Consider the following 27653-nt stretch of genomic DNA (forward strand, 5'->3'; position numbering starts at 1 on the left):
GATAAATTTTAACGTCCTATTTTAGAATTGAGCAACGTGGATCACTGTACATGAACGTTCTGGGATTTCCACTTGAGTCAGAGCTTCTCAGAGCGTCGATCGATCGTGGTGCAATCGAATGAAAAGCAATAGCGTGTCCAATACTGTCCCAAGTACAGGATTATATGCTTCTTCTGTGGTTCCGCGAATTCCACCGAGAGTCTCACCATCTTAAAGCGATGTTGTTTTCCCCTTATTTCGCTACCATCATCAAGAAAAGGGGAAAGCGCTCGGGACGGTGCACTACATTGCACGTTGAAAACGGTACCATGCAAGGTGTTTGAAAGCAACGAAATGACCAAACGTGCGGTGGACACTAACTGGTGGTGTCCCCATAGTTCACTGTAGTACCACCCCAACACATGCACGTTGGTGGCAAACGCATCGCTGATCACTCGTTCGGGCGCATCGAAACCGCACACACGTCAGACCTTCTGCGCAACAGCACACATAACATGCAAACAAATGCATGCGAAGAGTTCCCGCCGTAGAGTGGAGGTTTTGATGTCTTCCTGGGTCTTCCAACTATTGATTATGCCCCAAGACGCACATGTTTCCTGCTTTCACCTCCAACATCTATCATGGATCGATAATCGTCTCGTAATGATTGCTGTTTTTATTTCATTTTATTTTCTATACTTTGATGGCTTAAGAAAAAAGTACCCAGCGAATACTAAATTCTTGGAGAAATCTGCACCGCCACCAACTTTGTACTTTACTTTCCAAGTCACATGCGTGAGATCAGTTATGCAATGTCTCCAAGATGTAACAAGACTGAAGAAGTAGTAGCATTTCCCAGATCTTCGAAAGCTCTTTCTTTTCATTTACTGCGTTGTCCATTTTGTCTGCTACCTAAAAAAAAAGGCAAAGTGACCAACAAGTGACCGGGTCCCCTGCTGCCCAATGCCCAACCATCGGCGGACGAGTGATGCGAGTGCTTGGTGCAAAGAAAAATTTTCCCAAATCATAAGCGATTGCGCAAGACCACCAGCTAAAGATGGCCGCATTACTGGCACTGGCTTGTTCCGGCGCGGTTGCCATAATTTAAGGGGCAGGGAATGACATGGAAAACCCATTTTCCGTCCATTTCTCCATCAAACGCTTTTAATGAATATGACCGCCTTCAATCGACCGTCGCGGTGTATTGGTGGAATCGCAGTATCGCCCTTTTCTTACCGCCCGGGATGCTCTGGGAAACTTGCCAATTCTTCAATCCATCGTCACCGTCAAACGGCTTCCAATCTGTTTCGTGTGAAACACTTACCCGGCTAAAAAAACGAGCAACACGCCGAGTTAGCAACCGGCATGCAACTGCAAACCCAGTCTGCATTTATGATGATACTTAATATTTTTTTCGCTTTGTTTTGCACCCTTTCGCGGCAATCCACGGCTAATGGTAGCGTAAATCGTATAAATGTGGAATTAGTTTATGGACGCACCATACACATTTTCGGCGAAGATGGGTTTGGCAGCAAATATCTCGGGCAACAAAGCAACAACACCCACACGTCGGTGGAGATGAATCACGGACATCATCACCGACACCGTTCATACAGTTTGGGACGGGCGCGAAGATGTTCCTAAAATAACGCACCGCTGGCTAGGGGTCGGAATGGAAAGGCGCAGAATGGAATATTGTGCAAAAACAAAACAAAAAATCCGTACTGCTTTGCTTTTATTTTAACCAAATAAACATCCACTCAGCCTCAGCCGTTACATTTTGTTTTCATACATCGTGTTGATGCGATTTTTATGTGCTGCCAAACATCCAATGGCATTAACATCTTGAACCGTTCGCTTATGTAAGTATCGGTCGATGAAGATAAGGGTAAGATATTCCTTTCCAAAGGAGTTGCATTGTAAACTATTTCTTCCACTATTCGCAAAATAATGTCTCAGGGGCTAGTGGTCAGAATCTAGTAGATTATTAAACACAAAGCGTCTTTCCACCATCAACACCTGTACGGCTCACTTAAAAAAAAAACATTACTAATGGCCACCTAGACGACCGTGACTGACAAACGCCAATTATTTGCCGTCAAAATGTTGACAATCGTGAAAGACTTTTACCCACGAGAAGTATTTTCGTGCCCTTCCCAACCGCTAGCAAATATCGACGTTGCGATTGGGACCAACCTGGTTTTGTGCCGACTGTACCACATCTGGGACCATCTCTCCCCAAGAATGTGACTGATTTCTGCACCACACGCTACCGACAAACGGTTCGGTCCGAGGGCAAAGTCACGACCAGGTGGACTGTCATAACCCAATTACTCAACGTCGACAAACTTGCTCACTTTCGTGCAGTTTACGCTGTTCCTTGTTAAGCAGGTCATTTTGTGCCAACTTGTACGACTTCTGGCATCGCGGTTCACCTGTTCGGGACTTCCTAGTAAGAGGTTAGGTTTTCGTCTGCAACGGACAAGATTGCTTTTGTCCCTGTCAGTGCCTTCAGAACGTAGCAGAGGGAGTAAAAAACACAATCCATTCTGTCCGAACCACCGGCAGCCCGTTATATCACGTGGCGGAAGGATAATAAATGTAAAACTCAATTTCCGTCATGATAGACTGCGGTCTACACGAACACCGAAAATCACGAACGCGAACGAAACTAATGGAATAATGTTATGTAAACAAAGGTGAAGTAAATTCGGGTTTTAAGCCGTTTTTTGAAGACTTAACTAAAAGCCCACTTTGTCTAGAATTTTGAAGCGGAAACCAGTGAACTGCTTCCATTCTCGATAGATCAAACATGTGTGATAATAGCGATAAGCATATTAAAGCTTTAAAATATTATTGTAATTAGATTAAATTTCATGTTTATTTCCTGAATAACACGGAAGGAAAACCAGAATGTAATGTAAAGGAAAAACAAAAGTAAAAATGAAAAAAAGTGTAATCATACACAAATTATATGAGAAAACAACATAACATTGAAAGGAATACCCAAAACAGAAAAGAAAACAGTAGATAAATAAAATGACAAATATACTTTAAAAACTAAAATTTATTCTCAAAGTGTGAGTCAATCTAGTATAATAAGAGTAAAAACCAGAAAAAAAACAGAAAAGAATAAATGAATTGATTGGAATTGGAGTTTTATCGTGTAATTCCGTTGTTAAAGATGAGCATTTTACAATAATGTTCAGTTTAGTAACATAAACATAATGCCCAGGAATGCATTTATACCATCTGGTTTTAAAACGCTTCCAAAGACGATCTTCCGGAGATAAGACCACGAAGCAAACTGTAATCATTTCCCCTCCCAAAACAGCGGAATGTGCATAGCGTTCGTTAGGAGGCAAGCACCAAACGCTTACAGCAGCTTCCGGTTAACGAAAAACGCGAGCAAGAATGGACCTGTACTGTTCAATAGCTCAACCAAACGTCAATGACCGTGCCCGGTTTAATCAAGGTACGAAAAAATAAAAACGAAAACACAATTCCCCAACCCAAACATTTCACGTACGCAATCAAGGTGATGAAGACGAACGACGTGCGAAACAATGCGAACACCGCGTCATTGTGTCATGTGCTCGATGGCACGTGACGTCCGAACTTCCAGTGCTGATGTGAAGCACTTCCTCGTTGGTGGATGCAATGATGGTGTCGTGTTTTGCATGAGTTGACCCACTCGACTCCAACTCCATACCCTCGGATGTCGAGTTGACTGCAACTCCACGCGTGCAGGGTTATTCTGACACGCGCCCAAACACCTTCCCGGGCGGCATAATCTCACGTTCGGCTAGTGATAAAGATCATGCTATCGTCAGCGTGGGCCGTCTAAAGACCTTATGACCCAAGAACCTAAAGCGTTTTTGTTTGTTGTCTTTTATGAGTAAATTAACACCAACGCTTCTTCCTCAAAGTATTTCCTTTACAATTCCGCATTTAATGGCGATAGGAGAAAAAAGACACCCTCCCAAGTTTGTGCTCTCGCAATCAATCGCCCCTCACGCCATTAGAATGGGAACACTTTGTTTCAAGTTTCTTAATTCCCGCAGGGTGATGCTAGTTGTCTGAATTTAAAAAAAACATAAACAGAATCAATAACGAAACCATTCAAGCGTTACACATCGACCGGTTGCATTCGATTGTTTGGTAGGCCTTGTTCTGACTGTCGATTCTGATGCGATCTATTTCTGCTTCGACTCCCGCTTACATACAGCGCCTTCCCAACGCATTCAAGGGGTGCTGTGCGCGAACCGGGATTAATGGCCGTTGCTGTATCGGGAACACATAAACAACGACCACACCCTCGCATGATGCACTTTTGCACCGCGCATGTAAAGAAGAGCAATCGGTCCGACCCGGTCGGCAAATGTTTTATTGCGACACCTCACGGGTAAACGTGCAGGCAGCTACTTATTCGACGGCGGTTGGTACGTATATTTGGCGCCCTCGCTGGGCGCCAATGGGTGCTGCGCCCGTGATGATGGACGGTTTGAAATTTATGGGCATTACAATGTGCGCGAAAAGGGCACGGCCCAGGCGCCCCAAAACAATGCCACGATGCAACGACACCACCGAAAGAAACATAAATCTTTAACGCATTGCGATTTATTTCTTGCGAGTAAATTGGAATTTTGTATACTAATATCAGAGCATTGACACTCTTAGCCATAAGCATGAAAAGCTCACAATATACACTTCCACGTCTGTTATCGGATCGTTTGATAGCATGCAAAAAGTCAAGCGCACACTGCTAACAGATGGCATTGTTATCGCAGATCTTGAATCGGAAAGACAACCAACATTAGCTAATGATTCGATCACATGATATGAACAGTGGCGAACAATTTGCAATACATTCCGATACGCATTCACTTCGCTCGTGTGCCAACCACGTTGGATCGCATAATCGAATAACGAAAAAAAAAACCGAATGGCGAAAAGAAAAAAAGGAATTCGATCAAAAATCATGATCGCAATTGAGTATCGGGAGATTCCGTACTGCTCTCGTTTAATTTTCTGACCGTTTGCAAACCATTTTTGCAACAGCTGCTACATCACCGATTGTCTCGCACCGATTGTCGTGTGGTGCTTGTGCCCGGCAGCAGCAGGGATCGCAACATTTAATTACCCCACGCGATCGGGCGCGCACGCTCTTGCCCCATCGATTAGTTTGCATTAGTACACCGGTCGCGGACTCTATCCTCTTCCCGAGGTTGATTGCGGACGGGCACAAGAGTGAAGTGAAACGGCCAAACGCATCGCAGACTTGGCGTACACTTTCGGCCTCCCGGCACCGGGGCACCCGATAGCGATCATAAGGTTTTACCAATGGCGTTAACACTTTCGATTTAATCACACGCGGCTATGATGCGATTAATTACACGCTTTGCTTTTGGCACATGTTTTGGTCACCGCTCATCCACACACCTCGCGGGAACTCGCAGCCACCGTCGGAAATCGCCTACATTCCGAACGGCGAGTGATCGCCCGGTGGTCCGCAGCCGCATCAGTGGACCGCTAGTAAAGAAAGTAGCTGTGAGCCAATTATTATTTTTGCGTGTTCTGTTACTACCGACCACCAAACAGATGCCTGAAGGTTGGAGAGAAAGGTATGGAATTGGGATTTCTCACGGGAATGTTTCGCAAAAAAAAGTCTGCAAATCTAATTTGCTTTATATGGTTAGATGCAAGACTATTACATATGCAATAAACAGGAGAATTCTTTACATTAATTACGGTTCTGTTGGTTTCGTCGACGTATTTACTCAATCACCTTCAATAGAAGTGCTCTCTGCGATGCGCTATTCGCGCCTAAATAGTGATCCTCTACGTTAATCACTTCCATGACCCATAAAAACAAATAACGCTGAGATAAAGCAACAGTATTTGATGAACATAATAACGTATGGAATAAATAGGCTAACTAACAGATACAGGGTTTGAAGTCATGGTGTATAAGACGCTGTTTTGCTCACTGGTTATGGAGGGAAACCCTTCCAATAATTAATAACTTCTACTCTTTGGAATTAGACAAACTCCTGAATGATTCAGGTGCATTTTACCTTTGCAGCGCTATATTCTTTCAAAAAGCACAAGCTCTACCTCAGAAGCGCAAACCATTGCAAAGTCACAAATCAATTAGACGCCTCAGTTTACTATTATTTGGCGGATGTCGCCAGTGCAACCGCCTCATGGTGCATCACAAACAGACGTCAGATGGAGGGTACATCCAGACCCCAATTGCACAACCGCAACTACTGAGGTCGATTGCATCCGAGACATGATTACGCTCGTCTAACGGTTGTGGAAAGATCGCTGGATCGCAGGATAAACTGCACACACATGACGAATGCGGTTGAATGCACTGCACTGCATCTTGAAACACCCCACACATTGCTGCACAGCAAATGCACTTGTCTCTCGGTGTGAAATGCTGTCTCCCAGGTAGTGAACGCCCCCGAAACGAGTTCCACTAAAAGATTAATCTTCAGCAGCGAGTAACCTGATTCGGTTTACGTAATTTGAAGGTTATTGCACACCGCTACACTGCACATTGGCAAAAGAAAAGTATGCAGCAGAAAAAGGAAAAAAATCCGCGATTCTCGCGGTTTGCGAGGCCTTTTCCGCTAACCCTTCGAATCGAGCTGAAGGTCAGCCGGCTTCGTGGCTCATTCATACTGATCAGGCAGAAGGGAACGCTTCGTCCATTAACTAGACGATCAATAAATCTCTGATGGTTCGTAATTGACGCAAGTTGCTGCTGCTGATGATGATGATGATGATAATAGCACCAGCTCAACTATACCTGCAAGATACTGCCAACTTCTTAAGATCTTCCTTCCTGCCCTCGTATAATCCAACTGTACCGTTCCAACAAGTGACTGATTCAACCTGCATTTCCGAAGCAGGAGAAATGAATGGAGAGAAAGCCTAGATAGATTTTTTTTCCTTTTGCTTTGATTGTTTTTTTTTCCAATTTGGTTTTATCTTCCACCATTAATGCAAGCGAGCCACTTACAACGATATACTACGGTATGTTTTAGGTACCTCCGTGTGCACGAGATGAGCTTGAAGGTTTTGGGGAAATTCGGGATCTTCGCTTTACGCAATCACAATTGCCAGTATTGATCAGCTTCGATGGAGGTTTCTTAAAGAAATCTTACACGTATCTGTTTCTGGGTCAGTAGCGTTGCATGTTGCGATCATTACTACTCAAACAACAGTTTGACCCGTATTCTAGCTGCATCATCAGTATGGAGTTTGACACAGATTCTCAGATACTCTAAACATAGATCATATATAGATCAGGTTCATCACAAGATCACTGTTGAGGAAACGAGTTTAATACTAGCATATTGCTGTTTTGTACTGTACTACGTATTACTTCACCGAAATAATTATTTATTCTCGCTGTATATTCCACAATACACCTTTATCAAATGCAATCGTTACATCTCGGAAACAACGAAAGATCAAAACATCATATCATTTTATTGGAACTCTCATAAAGCGTTGTCAATTGAGCTAATTGGAAAACCAAACATTGGCCCTCGTAACATTTGATCGTGGCAGATCACGTGATAGCGTTACGAATAAGAACGATGACAACGAACAAACACGAGGTGGACCCCTTTTTTTGCTCTCCATAAATGCAACACGCAACCGTACGATAAAGGCAGTTCTCGATGCACAGAATATTTACCTTTTACGATCACTCGCTCTAGGAATTGCACCGTGATCTCTTACTGAGTACTCCCTCCTGATCGCATCTACACTTCTCTTCCAGTGCTGCAGACTAATGGGCAACAGTCGCTGGATAATCTTGCACATTTGGAGCATCAAGCATTGCTAAACTTCCGATCACGACTTTGCGACTTGCGCGATCGCACACGATACGTGCGGCACGATCGTTCTCCTCCAAGGTCTCCACGGTCCGGCGTTGGGTACGGCGATCAAACGGCGAGACTTTGATGTCATTCGAGCTCAATGACCCTGTACGGGCGGTGTAGCACCCGATCAAGTTCACGACCAGCCTGGCGTTCTTTCCTCTAATCTCAGCTTTATAAATAACATTCTAACAAAGGTGGAGCTTCTGAAGGGCTAAACGTAACTAGACATTACAGCAAAGGCACAGTTTCACGCGGAGGGGAGTTTCAAATGCAAAGATGGGGTAAACACTACCGCCTGCAACGGAAGTGGAAGTAAACAAAACCACTAACTGGGCGTGTGGGTACAGATTGCTTTTGGACGAGCCACCCTACGGCAGGTACCCCACCCCATGTTGCATAAATTAATTCCCTCGCGAAGCGTACACGATCATTCGCCGCACACTCAGCATACCTAATCGAGCCGCAACTGGTCGCACTCCACCAGGCTTGTGGATGGAAAATGTCACCAACATCTATGGTCCGTCCTGACGGACTGCTCTAACAGGCAGTGTAGTTGTGAGCCGGCTAACCATTGCTTTCGCTCTCCTTTGCCCGGTAGAGATGCCGTCACTGATTATGGCTGCCAGTGCATTTATCAAACCTTGTGCGGCGATGCACTTCAATTAAGATGGTGCGCGCATTGCACTTCCCCGGTGTAGATGATTGAGGCCGACGGTAACTGAAGGACGCCGTGATCAATATCTCTCGGCTGTAGGCCGGTGTTCCAGATGAAATCCATCCTTCAATCACCGCTTTTGACTGGTGTTGTTTTCTTTTCCTTTTCTCTGCTGTTTTTAACCACAGCGCAAATTATATCATGCAAAGCAAATCGAAGAGCACATGGCGTAACTTCCGTTCGTCCAATTAAACGTGTAGTAAATGGGGAGAATATGACGAAGATATACAAAACATGAAGGTATCTTTGGCTAAGGAAGGAAAACATCAAGGACTCATAGGAACTTAATCTTTTCCAGTTCAAACGTGATGATGATTTAAATGATTTATAGTTATAGCTCTAATCAATCTATGCTAATATTAAGACTTCACATCTGGTGTAGTATTATTATAAAATAGGTTTTATGGACTAGAAAATATTACTAAATTACAATATTAAACCATATTTATTTGAAAAAAGGTCGCAGTAATTATCTTTCACAAAACAGGAAGAATGTGGTGCGTTAACCATTTAAATCCTAATTGTTTTACGACCACTTATCGTGTCTACACCGTTATCAGCAACAAACATCACCCATTTTCGTGCGCAGCGATTATGCGATCTCATTTAACATTGTACAACGCAGCAAACAACATGGGAACAGTTTCTAGTGGTTTAGGCTTATCGGGAGCCATCCTCATCCAATTCGTTAAATATCACCTTCTGGGGTTATTCTTGCTAAGGCCATAACTCGGACATCACTCAAGAGCAGAATGAAACTGAGGCTCTTTTTCTGCTTTTTGACGATCGTTTAGGAGTAACAACTTGATGGGGCATATGCATGCCATATGAAGTAGCCGAATCGGATGTGGTGCCGGTCCACTCATGTTGAAGACCGGCCGCTTAAGCTCAAAGTCACCAAAATATTGCATACAACAACTAATCGCCATTACAAATCCGTCTCACAAATGTGTCGCCATACAAGTCGGCAGCACAAAAGAAGTCAATGAACTGGCAAGCACTTGCCGATTGGACATTTTTTCGTAACCAAAATCCAAAGCGATCATTGGTGGTTTTCCTTGGTTCCAAATTTCCCGCAATGCAGTTCCAACACCCGTGCACGATCTGTGAGAAATCAATTTGTCCATTAATTTAATTTTATGCACCCCCGTGGGCCGACAACAGGCGGAGAAATTAAGGGTTCCATTTTCGAAGCATAATTGCATCGCGCCGTACCAAAACCTTCCGCCGCTACATTCGGTGCCGAAACGTGCATTAAAGGGTCCGACTGCCGGTTGTAAATAAATCGTTCAAAGTTTCACATTTTCCGATTTGGCTTCCTAACGTGCAACGATGCAACGGGCCAGAAAATTCGGGTGGAAGTGGTGGGGGAAGGTTGCGCACAGACCCATTTCGCCTCCTAATGATGTTCGAGAGCATAATAACGCATTGTTTTGCATCGGTATCCACCGAAAAGGTGCTGCGCGGATGCGATCGGAATCGCGCGCTGGGGCTTGTGTGTCGTATTTTTGCCCTCACCCCCTCTTTCTGTTGAGAAAGTGAATGAAAAATGATCTTCACACACACACACACACACACATAGCTCGGGAAAAACTATTCCAATAATGATCCGATATCGTTAAAATCGTCGCTACGGCAGGAATTATTGCAGCGAAAGTTTTCGGCATTTCATCAAGCCAAGTCCCGGGATGTGCGAATGTGAGGTTAAAAATTAACGAAAGTAAAACTAAACCTGCGTCGAAACGGAATGGCACTTATTTATAAGCCTCGGTTAACATTAATCACTTTTTTTTTCGGCGCCACATATATGATAATGTTGTTGCGTTTTGCACTTTCTTTTAAATACTAATTATGTGTAGTGCAATAATAAAAAAAATCGTTGGAAAATCGTTCACATCCGCGGAAAGTTTCTAAAGTTTTTATCAGAGGTTTACGATTTTTGCACCCTTTGTCTATTAGTTATTATGAGCTTCTTATCCATTCAAATGGGTCGTCATGCAATCGTTCGCAAAACGTTTTGCGATAAGAAAAAAAAACAATTTATTGTAAATCGTCAGTCTCAGTTATTCCAACAAGTCCTTAAATTGATCTTATTTCCTTACAAGCGTTCAACTTCTGCTCTTTTAAATCAGAAGATCTCTGATAACAACACTTGTCGATCTTGCCATTTCATTGACGGGTCATCAAAAGTGGATTAAGAATGCTAACGATTACAGCCCTAGTCTCGCACGTGATACATTCGATTTAGCAACGGCCATTATGGACGATTTGTTGATCAGTTACAACAATCGTTCCCCAATTCGAACCGTAATCTTACATAAACAAAGGGGGCCCACTGGCAACTCTTTTTTTGCTGTTTTGCTGCCATTTTCTTGTTTATTGATTATCCACTAATAAACCGATTTCGTCGATGTTGCAAGTGAGACAGCGACGCACGGTGCGGCGCGGTACGGTATACAGCGCCACGCAGCTGAATTAAATTATTGTGCTTAATTATATTCGCTGCTAAAAGCGAACCGGCGCGAGCCTTTTGCGGTGAAAGGAGCACAATCAACTTTTCTCACCTCGTGCACGCCCCGCGCGTATGATGCGCGTGAGAAAGGGCTTTATTTCGCGAGTTTTGCGTAAGCGGCAACGTGCCAAAATGCCGGCACACGCACGCACATGTTCGGCGCACGGCGGGAATTTGGGCATCTCTGCATACCCCTTCCCCAGCACCCGACATTGGAAGGATGGTCCGATGGGTGGGCTATGATAGACAACAAGTGCCATGATTTTTTTTTATATTTTAAAAGGAGGAAAAGCCACCGAATGTGCGGTTTGTGCGATTGACAGAAGAAAGAGTGCCCATTACTTTCACTTTTTTGGCTACGGTCCCAAAAAAAAACACATTCTGTTCCGACCAAAACAACGCACATCGCCGATTGCGATGTTGTCATGGCGTGTTAATTTGTGTAACAAAACGTGCGTACATCGTCAGCAGGACATTACCTTTTGAGATAAGTGATGCTCGCTATTTTGCTGTTCCCGGTTGTGCAAACAAAAGGGGGCAACTTTGCGGGGCAAATATGTCACATTAATCATTGTTGCACATGAAGAAGGGCGTGCGAAAATAGCCCAATCGAAACCGAACACAAACACTCCACCCTGAGTGCTCGTGATGGCAGCTGATAAGAGCACCGCATCCAGAAGGTGGCAGTCATGTGGTCGAATTGTTTTCCTCACCTGACAGTAATATGACTTGGCTATTCGTAGGACAATAAAAAAAAATATATAATGATAACTACTGCTCGTTACAGTGGATTTTATATTGGTAAACAGAAAAAATAAGGTCTTCATTCCTTGGCAGATGACATCGACATCGTCGAACGAACATCTGCGGCGGTGCGCGAAGCGTACACCCGACTGAAATGTGTAGCTTTAAGGATTGGATTGAGGATCAATGCAACGAAGACAAAGTAAGTGTTTGCCGGAGGCTCTTACCATGATAGGGCTCGGCTGGGGAGCAGACTATTAGTGACGATGTTGAGGTTGTAGAGAAGTTCTGCGCTATCTTCGTACGATCGGTGGGAAATTATGATGGGAAAACGTGCATACTATGGGCTTCACAAACTTATAACATCCATACATACATCCATCCATACATCCATAACAACAACAAATGCAGCATGTATCGTACACTGATGCGTCCGGTAGTCCTCTATGGTCATGAATCTTGGACAGAACCTGCGGAGGACGCCAACGTTCTCGCCATTTTCGAGCGACAGGTGCTATGGACTATATTTTGAGGTATTTGTGAGCAGGGCGTGTGGAGAAGGAGAATGAGCCAGGACGTAGCTGAGCTGGTTGGCGAAGCAGACATCCTGACGGTGGCAAAGGCCGGAAGGATACGATGGTTTGGGCACGTGATGAGGATGCCGGATTCATGCCTCACCAGGAAGGTACTCGCCAGCGACTCGTTCGGCATAAGGCACAGATGAACGCAGCGAGTTCGTTGGCTGGATCAAGTGGAGTTGGACCTGTCAGAGATTGGGTGCAGGGGGGTGGAGGAGTGCAGCCCTGGACCGAGTTTTCTAAAATGTTTAATCACAATTGGGATCGAGGTCGATCGAGTTAAAAATTAATACACCAACAATGCATTGCAATTGAAACGAACAGTGTCCCCAATAGCCCACACGTCTCAATATAATCAATGATCGCGGATTTTACTCATCATTTTCACCGATTTTTTTTTTGTCTTCGTCTAAACTATATCTACTTTTTGGGCATAATTTGGAACAAACAAACGAAACAAAAAAAACACAAGCGCAGCTTCCATTTGCCTGGCACATTTGATGTGTGAACACCGTTTTCAAACGAATCATTTCCCAACGGCTAATGATGTATCATTGTATCAAGAGCAAACGAAAAAAAAACTCGTAAACACCAATCAAATGCCCTTAATGGGGGAAATGTGCAAGTAAAGTATGCATTTCTGCTCTGCTCCCTGATAGTACAGCGGCAAGATGAGAGCCGATGGTAATAAAAAAAAGGTGCATATATTTTGGAAAGCGTCCATCCGACTTTCTACAACATTTAAATGATGAGCCGACAGAAATGATTTCCTAAGGACGCCGACATTATTACCATTTTGCCGAGACGTGCTATTTCATGCACGGAGTCATCTTTTTCGCTTTTTAGTTATTAAAATTCCCTTTGCCACCTTCCCTACTGCACGTATCACGCGCGCATGTGTGTGTGTGTACTTCATCTTTAACAAGACTTCCGGACGATAAAAGTGTTCCCCTTATTTCGATCATCCGAATCAAGCACAATTGTTGTTGGGAAAAAAGGAGCGCACAGCAACCGAAAATCCAATCAACACTGACCCGCTAAAACATCTCACAAGCGGCGTGAAAGCGGCCAGATAGAAGAACCGAACCCTTCGATCGGCCAGAGTTCGATCGGATCGGTCGCTGAAGCGATTGGGGAAATCTGAGCCGCAGCAAATTACACACACCTTAAGCTCAATAGGCAGATACGTTTAATATTTCAATTAGGTATCGTACAAATTATTGGCATGGTGCGTGGAAAATTCGGAGCACAACACCGTTCTCCCAGCGGGGAGCGAAGTTTATTCGATGTACGGTGGAAGTAATTGAATTGGAAACGACTTTCGCTCGAATTTTACTACCGCTCCCCATCAACCACCATACTCCAGGGGGAGAAGAAAAACGGTACACACCAAATTAATCAACCTGTTCGTTGACAAACGAAATGGAAACAACGAGCACCGCAACTCAAAAAGCGAGTTGTGTGTGTCGCGATTTTTGGAGCTTGTAGTTTTCTTCCTTGTTTTTTTTTACTGCCAAAAAAAAACTCCTCAACGTTACCCAACACCAACCCCAGGGTCCGAACATAAAAACGCACCCCAAACCGGTGCACTGAGCATGACCACCCCGGGGAGTTCACATCTTGGGCACCTAACGCCGCGTGAAAAGTAGATCGATTTTCGCAACACCAACTAAACAGCAACCAAATACAGCCTCCACTTTCGCCATTAGGCGCTGTGCGCTGCACGCTTTTGCGCGGTGTGCAATTGCTCCAGCGGCTTCGATTTGCCTATTTGCGTCCAATTTCGGTCAATTTTCGGGCTCCCCGTATAATCGGGAAAATCAGCATAAATTCACGCGCCGGGAAATTACCGCTGCTGGTGCGGAAAGGAAAAGTTGTTTTCTTGGAAACGAACTAAACATTTAAAATATTCATTTACCTTCAGCAGGTGTTACGTGAAAGTATGGTGTACGTAGGTAGATTGGCCCGGGTGGTAAGGTGATAGTCGAAATTGTCACCTAATGTTGTGGATCATCGGAAAAGGGGCTGATTTTTGACTCTTTAGAATACAGAGAACAATTCTAAACATTCCTACTTTTTTGTTGAACTCTGCGAAACTTTAAAGTTACTTTGCATTCGTCGAGATCGGCTGCCTCAGTTATCTAAGGCTAGATAAAATTAACAACAACTTGCCTTCACCAATGCTAGACATCTGATTTCATGTATTCTGCAGGCAAAGATTAGTTGTTTTGCCCAGTAAACAAGCAAATATTGCACACATGTATTGTAATTACCAGAATTGCTTTCAAATTCTTTAAGATTTCCCTTACTTTAAGACCTTGCTCAGAAATATTGAAGATCTCGCTCATTAATTTTATGATGTTTTTTAATTAGAATATCGACGACCTGTTCAATCATTTACTGCACAGGGTGTTCGAGGGACTTACGATAAGACAAATAATAAATAAACACATTATGACATCATCAACATCATAATTGTGGTTTTTAGTTTAAAATATTCACGTGAAAATTAAAGTTTCAAGTTGAAATTTTTCTGTACTATCTCTAAGATGTTTATAAGATATATCAGGACCACTAATGTACTACTATCTCAAAGACAGATCCAATCAGATAGATGATCAGACTCATTGATCAATGCCCTCGCGATCAGTTGCCAGTCTCATACCCGATTAATGGTTTTATTTTAAAAAAAATTACCAAATATTTGTATTTTTTCGATTTATCTTTTTCAAAACACACCCCTAAAACGATGCACCTGATACCACGGTGGTGCAGAAACGCAAGAAACAAGGGACAAAAGGGAAGGGAGCAAAAAAAAAGTGAAATGTAGCATCCCTTCCAACCAACCCGGTCTGGGGCACGGCCGATCTTTTATCCAGTGCGGAAAAATGAAAACATTAGAGGCATCTGCTGCACAACCGTCTTGTTCGCAAACGGTCGCACACGGTGGACCTCGCCGCTGTTTTCCAGCAGAAAAAGAGAAAATTTCTTTTATCTTCGCTTACTATCATACCGTGTGCTGTGTGGCTGTGTGTACGGAAGGACGCACATACGCACAAACACACACGCACACACACACTCACTAGCTGAGTGTGGTTTGATACGTCACGTTTTTGTTTCCATGATTTTGACGCCACCTTACACGGGGTTTCGGTGTGACGTTGTGTTTATTAATTACTGTTACTGCCATGCACGATCAAGATGCTGCTTTAAAGGAGGAAAGTGAGAAAACAGCAAAACAACAGCAAGCGTGGCTGTGTCGGTGTGGTTTACCTGTACGTTTGTCAAAAGTGGTGGAATTTTTTGACCTTTGCACGCATAATCAATAAACCCAGTAATTAAGTAGTGGCCCCCGTGAAGCTGTGTGGGTAAGAGGTCTGATTTCACCGGGCAATGCTCTTTTGGGTTTTCTTATTCGACGGCTGGCTGTTTTGGTTGCAGTTGATTCGATTGTTGACAACAATTTTATCAAACAACAAACAGGTGTGGGCAGCATTGACGCTTTATTGTATTTGATAAGGTTTTTTTTTACTGCCAAATACTTATAACAATGAAGAGAGATTGTTTGCTGGGGTGGTAGAATATTACTGAACAATTTTGAAACACAAAAGAAAGAAATTATGACATGTTTTGACAAAAAAAAAACTTACCTTGAACACTTCCGAGAAGAAACCGGACCCTATGTGTTCGCGGTGAAAATCGTCCAAACAGTAGAGGGCCGATACGGCGGTCCGGAGCGCCCGGCAGGACGGTCCGGTGACGGAACGGTCCGAGCAGCCATTGCGGCTCAATGGCGGCCCCGGACCGGTGTGCTGTCCAACGTTCATCTTTATCAGCTCACCACCCGCAGGTTTGCTTGCGTGTGCGTGCGCTTCGTATCAAGCCGTTCGACGACAGCGACAATGTAGACGCACATCGCTCGAAGGCCGTCCGTAATGGCCCAGTGCTCACAGGGATGAGGCAAAAGTAAAAAAAACAACACACACAAACTTAAAGTGCGTAAACACAAACTTGCACACCTGTGACCGGGGGATTGTAGATTGGAGCGCTATGGAACGCGCTCACACGAACCCGAGCAGTAAGGAGGATGCGTGCGCCACAATACTACACTCTATCAAAACCCAGCGCACTTTACACTATTTACTGCACTTATTTTATGAACCATTTTTCATTTCTTTTGCCGTTGTTGTTGTTGTTGCTCACTGCAACATAGACACAAACACACATCCGGTCACTGGCACGGTACAGCACTTGATTGTGTTTAATTGCATTTTATGCAAACATCTCACGCGCACCATACACACACTGGGCTAGATGTTCTCGGTACAACACGCGTCCGGATGCTGCTAGCCTTTGACACGTTTGCCGGCGATCGTTCGAATGTAACCCGTTTACGTACACCGATCGAATGCATTCATCTTACGGGTTTGCGCCAGACCGTGGCTTAGTTTTGGAAGTGGCCATCTCGATCTCTGTCTGTTGTCTCCCACCGCCGAAAAAAACGAGGCACATATTTTCATCATCTGGTGGGGTTTGGGTATGGGACGGGCTGCATTTTCGGCGCTAGCCGACGTTCACCACAGAATTAAAGTGCTGCTCCTACCAAGTCCGTAAATAGTTTGTTAGAGTATTCCCTCACTACCTCCACCTGGCGGCGTCGTGTCACCTGTGGGTAATGGAAAAATAAAATGGTGGTGGATGGAAAACATTAATGTTTCAACTGCAAACAAGGCACCGAAAAAAAAACCCAAAGCATACACAATAACACAACATTCACAACACACACAATTTACTCCCTCCTCACGGGTAGTGGGAGAGGGAAAGGAGGGAGGGGGCCGGGTTTTGGATCCAACCTGCAGTACAACGAGACGCGGAAGCACCACCAAGCCTTTTTGGCCACGAAAATATTTGGCTGCATGAAATCAAAACAGCAAAAAAAAAAACCCCAAAACAGTGTGCCCCGGGAAAGTCAACGTTAGCGCTTCCGCTCGGTGTCGTGGTGCACGCTCCGGTGTGTACCGGGTGTTACTAAACGCAGCCGACGCTAGTACCCATCGGCGAAACCTGCAACACGCGCACGCGAGACGGATTGCGTTTGCACGAACACACGCGCGCGGGTGCGCATACGGAAATCGGCGCGCTAAACGTGTTCGAGCGTCATGATTCGATGGCATATCGGACGCTTATCCAGATTGCGGTGCGGTGTGTGCGCGATAAGGCTGCATGCGTGGGTGTGATACAGCGTTTGTCCCGCAAACCCGACACAGCTGATAACAGTGACGCGAATGTGCGGGGAGCTCCCTTTTAGGTGGGAAGAAAAGTGTTTTAATTATTTTGTAACCAATTATTTTGCTAGTAATATTAGCAAATATATAACTAAAGCCAAAACTAATAGAAGAAAACAGCTGAAAGAGTTTGGGTTTCGATTCCCTCAAGCATAATATAGGTCTATAAAAAAATTAAACAATTAAAATTTTGTAATCGTTTGATTCAACAATCGAAGCAAAATCATATCACTCAATATTTTATTGCAATGTTTTATGTTTTTGTTATATTTTTTTTTTTTAGTTAGAATATTAATTTTTGTTACAAGCTCTAAAATTATGTGTCAGCCAACAAAACAAATCTCTTCCTTGGAATAAAAAAAACTTATCACCACAAGCACTGAAATCACTTTTATTTCAATAAAAAAAATACTTCAACAACTTGATAAGAGGCTGCTGATATCATGTCACTTTTTAAAAATGCTTGCCGCAGCCACCATATTATCAATTGGCCTGTAACGAGAGGCACTCGTTTTAAGAAGCACGGCATTCCAGGGGGCAATTCATTCGGGCCCAAAGCACGACGTCAGCACCCTCACCCCCTCACAGAGATAAGATAAAGCAGTCAACCACAAGCATGAGCGTGATGTGCGAAGGGTTGCTTGATTGAGGTGGAACAAGACGCGACTTCGATAACGAAAACCGCACTGTCAGTGGATTGCGATCGCACCATTTTGTTGGGCAGATCGTGTTTGGAAGATCAATTTGATCGACCTGCTTTTTCGACACGCTTTTGATATGTGTGCACAGATTAGAGCTTGGTTGTTTTTATATAACTATCAAGGTCGTCCTATCACCTACTTCTCTATCTCTCTTCCTCTTGTTCTCTGTTTTGTTTTGATCATAAATCAACAATCAATCGGTTGTTGATAGCATGTTTTCGTTAGAACTTTCAAACGAAGACTCCAACAACTCTACGACGAAAACAGATCAAGGTCATGCATCGCACACCGATCGTCAATTCAGTCAACAGGTTCAGGTTTAACTGTCAGAATGATGATGTTGTTCCTTGTCGCAATCCGAAACGATAATAAATTTTCAACATATCATTTTTACAATGAAAGTTAATTGTTTCAAGTTGCGTAAAAACATCTAGGATTTTTTGTACCCAATATAAGTATTGGGTGTACAAGTAAGTTTCCAGCTCTTTTTTCTGCAAAATTTCATGAATTATTGAGGCATGTTGAAACAAATATAATATAAAAATATAAAATATCAAATATAAAAATATAAATAAATATAAAATATAAAAAATCAATATAATCAAATATAAAAAAAAACATGAATTACACAAATTCATTGATATAAATGCAAATTGATTGAGCATATTGATAGAATGCGAAAGTTTGCCCATCCAATAATAAATCCCGTTTTGTTTTTAAGGCGGATAAGATAGATTTTCTTATCGTCTATTTAAATTTTTTTTAAAGAAGCAGCATCATCGGGTCTTGTTTTGTTATGTTGGGCATTTACTGACTTATGGTCTCATATTCTGGGCGTTTTTCCTTTTTAAGAATACTTTAGAAAGCAGTTTGTAATATATCTCCTTCTGATGATTCTGATAATTATTCTATCTTTGCAATATGATCTCTTTCTGATCCCACCATATGTAGATCATGGCTGTCGATTGGATTTGCAAATTAAACTGGGCATTTTAATTGGGTTTATCTTTAATTCAGACCTAAATTTTCTGGAGCAAAAGACAGACTGCGAACAAGGGAATCCTCATAATAAAGAATACAGTTAACGCTTCATCCAAATTATGCATTATAACTGAAAACTGGCCATAACTTCGGTAAAAAATAATAGCCATCGCTACTATAATAATATAAAATAAATATAAATAATAGCATTCACAACTATAATGATGCGATATGATCAACTGATGTTCAATAAATAAAGATGGCATTGCTGCCCGAAATGTACCGTATGACGATAATGTTTGTAATATGCTAGAAACTTGCTTGTAAACCCAATAAAAGTCATGCATCGAATGGTAAACTCCTTGAAGAATATTCTTTTAGAAACTTCCATTAGAAAGATCCTGCTTTTAGTTCTACCTTAAAAAGAATTGTCTGCTGAATCAAAAATCTCTGCTCAATAAACTATCATCTGGTTATTGTCTGCATGTCTTTCAAATATTTTACTCTATTCTTTAAGTGATTTCCAACTTCAAACTGGAACGGAAACGGTAGAGCGACGCGATTGGATCCCAAATTTTGAAGCATTTCTCCTCTCACAAAACGCTTTAAGCAAAGAACATTTACACTAAGAGTTTTGTTTCGCTAGATCCAAGTTCAAGTAGTGTCGAGAATTTTCTTTCTGGACGATGTCTTGGCATTAAAAGTAGGCATTCTGGACGGCGGAACAACATCATCTTGAGTTTTGGCAGGAAGCCCAAACAAAAACCAACATCTTTCGCGGTTTCTAACGTCAATTGCGATTCAAAACGGAAAACAGGGCACAAAAAAAGCAAGAAGAAACGGAAAAAGGGTAGCAAAAGGTATGTGGAAATCGGAAACGATGCTTGGGGCGGTGAGGAATCGGATCAAATCGGCTCACCAACCGCCCTTTAAAACCCCCACAGGGGTGATAAATGTGACGTAAATCTCATACCACAAGCATCAAACGGGCGGTGCCAAACGGTTAAGCCGGATGCGTCCGGTCCGGTTGCACCACGAACTTCCCGTTTCTTCGTTAAAATCCCTTCACATAAATAATTGTGTCTTCGTGCGGCATTCCGGGAAGCTTACTTCGGATATTAACTCCCACAAGTTCCCGGGTATTAAGGGGGTGGCCCCCACGGGGATGGGTTTGTAGCGAATTCCACAACACAAAAACCCCCAGCCCAACCATTCCAGCACGAGAACAGATTGACGGATTCTCAAGAGCACAAAAGGGGCGATGGTTTTCGGGGGGGGAAATTCTAAAAATAGTAGCCGCAGTCGCACCGAATGCATCGACGCCATTCATGCTATCCACCATCCATGCTGGGTGGATGGTGGAGCGATTCGTTGGGTTTGGTTGCGTAGGGCAGCATCCGGCAGAACAAAAACAAAAAAACACTCTTCAGCGGAACTGTAAACAACAACAATCTGACATTTGCTGACATTTCCTTTTCCCCCCTTCTTGCGGCGTTCTAGATCAATCACGCTCTCTCTCTCTCTCTCTCTCTCTCCCACGCATACACACACTCGCTTAATCTCACGCTCTCGTTGGCTCTCGCCCGCTTTTGGGCACACAGCAGCATAAACTACAGTTTTTCCAACTCTTGAACACATTTTTCCCGTCGCACTGATGAAAATCTGACCATTAAGAAAACAGAAAGAGAGCTACGGCGAGGGGGTTTTATCTCACTCTCTCATCTCCGTTTTCTTTTTGTCACACGTGATGCTGGATGGGTTGGTAGGAAGGAAAACGGCCCGGATATTTTCTTCTTCTCGTGTATTGTTTTATGTTTCTTCGCTGTGCTCATTCATTGCTTTTCCAAACATATTTTTACTCCACGTCTTTCTCTCTGTGGATATCCCCCATTGCCCATCTCTCCTTAGTAGGCTGTTTTTCTTGGAATTTTATGTGTTTTCATTTTCCTATTCACTCACACACACGCACACAAAAAAGCACGCACACACATGCATTCACAACTCTTGCTTCCTTATCAAAAGCGTTTGCTGAATGAAAACCAAAGGCGAAAATGCATTCCTCCGGTGCATTTGTTGAACCGATGGGGACGGGCTGGAGGGGGTCGCTGCAACTGACCAGTACATTCACTAATACATTTTCACGCGCGCGCCACACCACCACACCGAATTGACCTTTTCCATGTTGCGCTTTTCCACTGGCCAAAGTGTTTTGTTGCGTTTTCTTGCGTGTGTGCTCTGTGTTTCATTCAGGTTTTTTTTCAACCCTACACTCTTTGGCCTGCCTTATTTTGCTAAAGGGATTACACGATCACTAGCTCGTTCGTTGTTTGCTTCTTATTTTCCTTTAGCAACAACATTTTCCACCTTGACCACTGCTAGGGATGGGTCACGCGCGAGATGGAAAGGCTCAAGCCGAACGCTGTTGAGACACATTCCGTTGCACCAAATCGTTACCATCGCAGGCAAGTAGGCAATGAATTCGTTATATCGCTTCCCCACGGGCAGCTCTCGCACCACACTGGATCACCCGTTGGAAAAGAGAGCACAACACCATACTGTACACACAACACAACACACCGAAGTAAAAACACTTGCAGCACGGTAAGGCTGTATCCGTCTGTAAAATTGTTACCAAAACTCTGCACCCGGATTGTTGAATCAAATATAGCAAATTTATCTTGCATGCAGTGAAGGAATAACACACGGTTCCGTCGCACGTTTACTGACCGATGATGGGGCGATTAGGATTTTGCCTGCACAACGAGACGAAAAAAACACTGTACGCAAATGGTTGAACCGCACGATTTGTTTTGCTGCTGCTTGGCGAATGATGTGTGCGTGCTATTTTTCACTAGCACTAACCCCAGAGTCGTTCACAACGCCGAGTCGCATAACCGTACGGTGCGAGCGAGAGAGCGAGAAAGGCAGAAGAGAAAATTAAAGGTATTTTTATGCTTTGCTATGCTACGGGTTGTACAGCATCTCGTACGCACACGTTTGCACTATTGCGTTGCATGTGAAGCACTGGTCAAACGTACGCACTGTGGTACGGTACCAGTCGATGATCATTTATTTGTTTCCATAATTTTCTTTGAATTTTTATGCAAAAAAAATGCATTTCCCAAAGTGATATATGAAAAAGATGATTGTTTCATAAAAACTATTAGTTTATCTTTTAGATCTAATTTGACATTTACAATTGGGTGTGTTGGCATCCGAGCTACTGTAAAAACATCGCAGAGAACATCATTTGAGTTAAAATGTTTCTTTTTTTATGAATTTAGCTTAAAATTAACCTTCACAGTAATTATTTTGATCCATTTTTTCTTTTTCTATCAATTTAACGATGAAAATAGAAGTAACTTTAAATATTAAGAGAGTTTGAGCCAATGATTCATCCTAATCGAGTTTTTGTACTGTACACAAAACTATCAATAATCCATATTTCGGTAAGGATCGATCGATTCCGTATAAATTCCCCTTCGTGTTACCTATTATACTTTTTTATTATTGAGTTTTTAAACGCACGGTAGTTGTTATCGCTATGACTGACTTTATTAGCAATCATGTTATGTTTTCCGTTCCTACAATGTTCTGTTTCCTAATTACAAACTACCCACCTAACTTCATCAAAAACTACCCGGAAAAGGTTCATTTCTTCTTCAGATATTTCAAGTATTTGTTTGCGTTGAATGTATCCTCTACATCATCGTCAATACGGATCTTTTGCTTTGGTTTGCGCTTTTCGATGCGTGCTTTCCGTTCCGCTTCCGACAGCAGGCTCAGATCAAGCGGAAGCTAAAACAAACAACAAAGCAATTAATTCATCGTGCCACCTAGCTTTTGTTTTACCTCCGAATATCATTAACACGATACATACTTTGATTATCTTTCTTGGCTCGTGATAGCTGAGGTTGATTGTGGCTCCATTTGGCAGCACCACTACGGTGGGATACCGTCGGGCGTAAATGCTCCGGTGCACCTTCACTATGGCGGCAGTGTTTGATGACAGGCCGCGTATGAAGCTGCTATTTAAACTAGTTGCAATACCAGTAAAAAGATTTGTTGACTGCATTGCTAAATGTATATAAGAGCAATTAGCTCCTTAAAGTTAAATAACTCCCCGTTGCACCACGAGCAATGATTTGTGTTGTTATTTTGAAGATTTTTTTTTCCGGTGCCGTACTTGACAACCAACTGACATTTGTGACACATACAGTAGAGACACGCGATGTCTTGCGAGCGAAAACAACACACTGCTCGACATTTTGAAAGCTTCAAATAAATATCGGTTAAAATTGAAATGAGTTCGTCATAATACCATTGCATGTCATGACATTAAAAAATCGGCTTATTCGTAGTTAAAAGCATTGTAACTTACGTTCTAAAGCTTACGTTCTAAAGCTTACGTTGTAAGCTTAGAGGAGTTTAAACAACAGAGTAAGGATTACCTACAATCTCTTGCGTAACTACTCCGTAGAACTGAATTTTAAAAGGTATTACGTTGCCACTTCTAATTTTCTATCAAGTGGGATATGGTAGATGTTCTATCTTGTGAGAATCAAACGTCACTACTGCTACATCACCGTGCCGCCTCCAACTACTATAACCACCACGAGTTATAAATAGTTAATGTATTGCTGTCCAGCTGACAAATTGTTTAATAACATCGGCCCTGTAACTAACCCTATATCGATCCAATAGTATGCATCAATTTAGCACCGTATTAAATATTTCTCTAATCAATCAACATACAAAGCTCAAGGTCCCGACATTTCCCGAATGGGCGGCATTCAATAATTAATATCAATTGGTGATGCTCACTTTGCGTTAATCAAAAGGGTATATGTTTTCTATGGCTAACCGCTCAGTTTGTTGCCATCCATTCAATTCGGTAGTAGGTTTTAGAATGGTCAACCCCGGAGCAGCAATTATGTTTCAGCGCACCAAGCATAAAGCGTTTCTGAACCGTTTACGGTGGACGCTATGGGCGCAAAATCTTTTCGGCGTATCTTCACTGACCATCGACGGACAGGGAAGGGTTGGATCGGGAAGTGTGGCACCGAAGCTGATTCTGACGATATTGATATCGGGTGTACTAGTGTCCACATGGCTAGTTTATTACAACAACGAAACAGCATTGGTTTGCAAATCTAATGGTAACACGTTACAATGAATTGTTCTTTATTCCGATGGCAACACATTCAAAAGTTTGTTCCGTTTCTTTACGACAGCACAACAGATTGTTCTCTTTTATTACTTTATCATCATTGAATCGCTGGTGGCCATTACATTTAACATGGTAAGCGTCATTAAGATTGCCTGGCCTTCTTCGCAAAGATCGTTGGCACAGTGTTGGGAGCAGCTGATAGCAAAGGTGCAAGACATGCAAACTCTGTACAATTGCAGTATCGAATCAAAACGATCGTTCCAACTCTTCTGGCTGTGGCTGTTCCTATTGTCGATATCATACTGCATTTTTCTAACCTTTATGGTTCTGTCTTCATCGGTTGTGTTCATAGTACAGGCGAATCATTTTATTCTGTACGGGATGCGTATATATGCGTACCTGTCGCATACGACTTTATGCGCCTCGTTTGGGCTATTCGCAATGCTGTTAAGAAACGTGATCGTTGAGATGCAGAGAATGGTACGGCAAACCGTAAGCGAAACCCAGCTACGGTCTATGATTCAACTGTATCGACACATTCTTCAAATCGTAGAAAGCTTCTGCACTGTTTACGGTTGGGTTTTGTTGCTTATTTTCTTCGAACATTTCCTGATCCTGACGGATCGTTCCTTTTTTGCAATACGTATGTACCGACTTCCGAATGGATTTTCCATGCAGCAAGTGTTGTCCATGTTATCGTCCTGGGCGTTTCCATTGGCTTTGAACGATATGTTACTCATGGGTGCGTGCGCAGCAACGGAACAGGCATTGCGTGGATTCGAAAAACAACTGTGTGCCGCTGGTAAAACAACCCCTGGTGACGAAAGTGACCTTATGTTCATGATCACCAGCTTCAGTCTGTACGTGGCTGAACGGAAACCAAACTTCCGGATCCTAAACTCACTCAACTTGAACTTTAAGCTAGTTTACGGGGTAAATATATGATGGAAAGATGGACAATATCGATACAGTTTACCAAAACGCATTCGCTATGTTTCCATTCCAGATCTGCGGAATAATTGCAACCTATTTGACAGTGTTTCTGCAGTTCGATGGTTGAGCTACATTATCAATTGCATGTTTCATTGAAACTGGATAGTAATTTAATGCTGATTGTTCAGGATCTGTTTCAGCACTATAATAAAAACAATCTCTAGCCGTGGTAAACAGCAGGTAGAAGTATTGCAATCGCATCTGTTTGAATTATTAACTACTCGAATGCTGCATTCTGCTCGAAAAAGGCATGGGGCGAAAATGGGGCCAAAGCACGAGCAGCTGTCAAAAAACTACCGAAAACAAACAACATTCCGGAACGAACAAAACATGCAAGAGCCGTACTGAGTGTATTTTTATTAATTAGTTTTGTTAAAAAGAAGGGAATAATTTTGTGTGTGCCATTCTAGTTTATTCGTACCTTCAGCCTTAGCGTTAAAAAAAAACAATTTAAGACATAATTAACGATGACTGTTTTGCGGACTGGTAAGTGCAAGACATTTCTGAAAACATTCACCTCTACCTGAACACGATGGCCACCTTTCTTTCTTATCAGTTTAATTAGCCGGTGTAGTGCACGTCACACTTAACACAATTAGCGTATATACATTAATCATTTCTATTTCGCCATCAACGCGATTCGTGTGCCGCTGACTCACAACCATACGGACGAACATAGGACCACTAGAATATCGCGTTCTGTCTAGTCATGCTTACAGCGAAGAAGTTTCCACTGATCATATGGGTACCCGTGACGCGGGTGTAGGGCATTCACTGTGCATGGAAGAAGGATCTTAACCGGCACATGAACCGCGAAACACAACCGATTCGGATCGCGTGATTTATTTTTAGTCCCGGATGCTGCGCAGGGGACTGCAAAGCCGTAGGTTGCAAAACCCACCAAACCGGCGCCACCGTCGATCGTTGTTAATCAGACTCGTAAATGTGGCGTATCTCTACGCGTGTACCGCTGGCTGCAGCAATCGCCAGCAAATTGAATGATACCGTCTTCATGTCGACCGTGCGTCTTCGGTAGCGGATGTGCAGCCCGAACGTCGGTCGGTCATGGTGGGTGCAGTGAAGTGTTGGTGTGTGTTAACTGTCGGCAGCGATCTCGATGGTAAGTAACGTTGGTATCAATGAATCATATTGTTAAGCCATTTCACTTTCCTTTAATTTATTTTGTTTCCTACACCCCCTACGTGGGGGGCTCCGTGCAGCTTACTAGCACCATGTACGAAACTGGGGTAGTATTTAGATTAGATAAAGTTCGATCTTCTTGCGCCCATATCAGTGGTCCACTTGGTTAGTGTGGGTTTTGTTTTGACTGTTACGTTTTCCTTTTGCTACTCGTTACAATTATTTCTGCTACATGGACAAAAACCTTGAATGCTGTCTTGTTTGCTACGTTGCCCAAAATCACTAGACTCCATCGGTATGTCCGTCGCCAGATCCGATCGAGCGTGCTGTATCGATAACATTGAATCTACCCGACAGTTGTCTTGATGTTGTTTTTTTTGTTAAAGTTGCTTTTATTACAACCGTAACCCGCTCAAAGGCGAACTCTGCCGTAGCGCACGTCACGAGGTACAAAACGTTGGAAACATTTTCGAAGTCGCAGAAAAGATACCGCCCCTGACAAGGCGCATCGATGTGCGAGTTCGATAGTGTTTCGGTAGCGCTGTGTAGAGTGCCACGCACCAACGTGGAAACGGGAAGAACCCAGCATCACCAACCGGGACAGAGCTTGATTAATTGGAAGGTAACAAAACGACACATTGATCGCACGAGATGCAAAGCTGCGGTTGTGTGTATTACTAATTACGTAAAGCTTTGAAACGTGCTACACTGGCGGTGAAGCATTAGCAACGGAACCGCGACTACCCTGACTGGTCTCCGCGTCCAAGTGCTTATCGCGGTGAAAGATCTTTCCAACTCATCCCGGGGATATTGTCGATTAGAATGGGAGCAATGAAACCGCGAGCTCTTGTTATTACAGCTGTGACATGTCAATGGGAAAGAACTGGTACGGTTGTGTGCGGCCGCGCAAGAGATGACTGCTTAGTGCCACCGGAAATGTTACACTATCCG

At 43.1% G+C, this 27653-nt stretch overlaps 3 protein-coding genes across 3 annotated transcripts in view; 1 reads left to right on the forward strand and 2 right to left on the reverse strand.

The window, feature by feature from the left end:
• The window catches only part of LOC128719424 (uncharacterized), a 51157-nt gene extending 34898 nt beyond the window's left edge, over positions 1-16259 (reverse strand). Inside the window, exon 1 of the mRNA XM_053813049.1 lies at positions 16083-16259. Within this exon, the coding sequence (XP_053669024.1) occupies positions 16083-16259 (177 nt within the window). The remainder of the gene's footprint in view (positions 1-16082) is intronic.
• A 6791-nt stretch (positions 16260-23050) lies between these two features.
• On the reverse strand, positions 23051-23474 carry LOC128707589 (39S ribosomal protein L55, mitochondrial). The gene is made up of 2 exons (XM_053802546.1): positions 23280-23474; positions 23051-23197 (listed from the first exon to the last, which is right to left on the reverse strand). The coding sequence occupies exons 1-2, from the start codon at positions 23472-23474 to the stop codon at positions 23051-23053; spliced, it is 342 nt and encodes a 113-aa protein (XP_053658521.1).
• Positions 23475-24308: 834 nt separating this feature from the next.
• On the forward strand, positions 24309-25629 carry LOC128715987 (uncharacterized). The gene is made up of 3 exons (XM_053810911.1): positions 24309-24558; positions 24634-25502; positions 25576-25629. The coding sequence occupies exons 1-3, from the start codon at positions 24309-24311 to the stop codon at positions 25627-25629; spliced, it is 1173 nt and encodes a 390-aa protein (XP_053666886.1).
• The last annotated feature ends 2024 nt before the right edge of the window (positions 25630-27653 follow it).

This window comes from Anopheles marshallii, chromosome 2, assembly GCF_943734725.1.
Source record: "Anopheles marshallii chromosome 2, idAnoMarsDA_429_01, whole genome shotgun sequence".
NCBI classification, from domain to species: domain Eukaryota; kingdom Metazoa; phylum Arthropoda; class Insecta; order Diptera; family Culicidae; genus Anopheles; species Anopheles marshallii.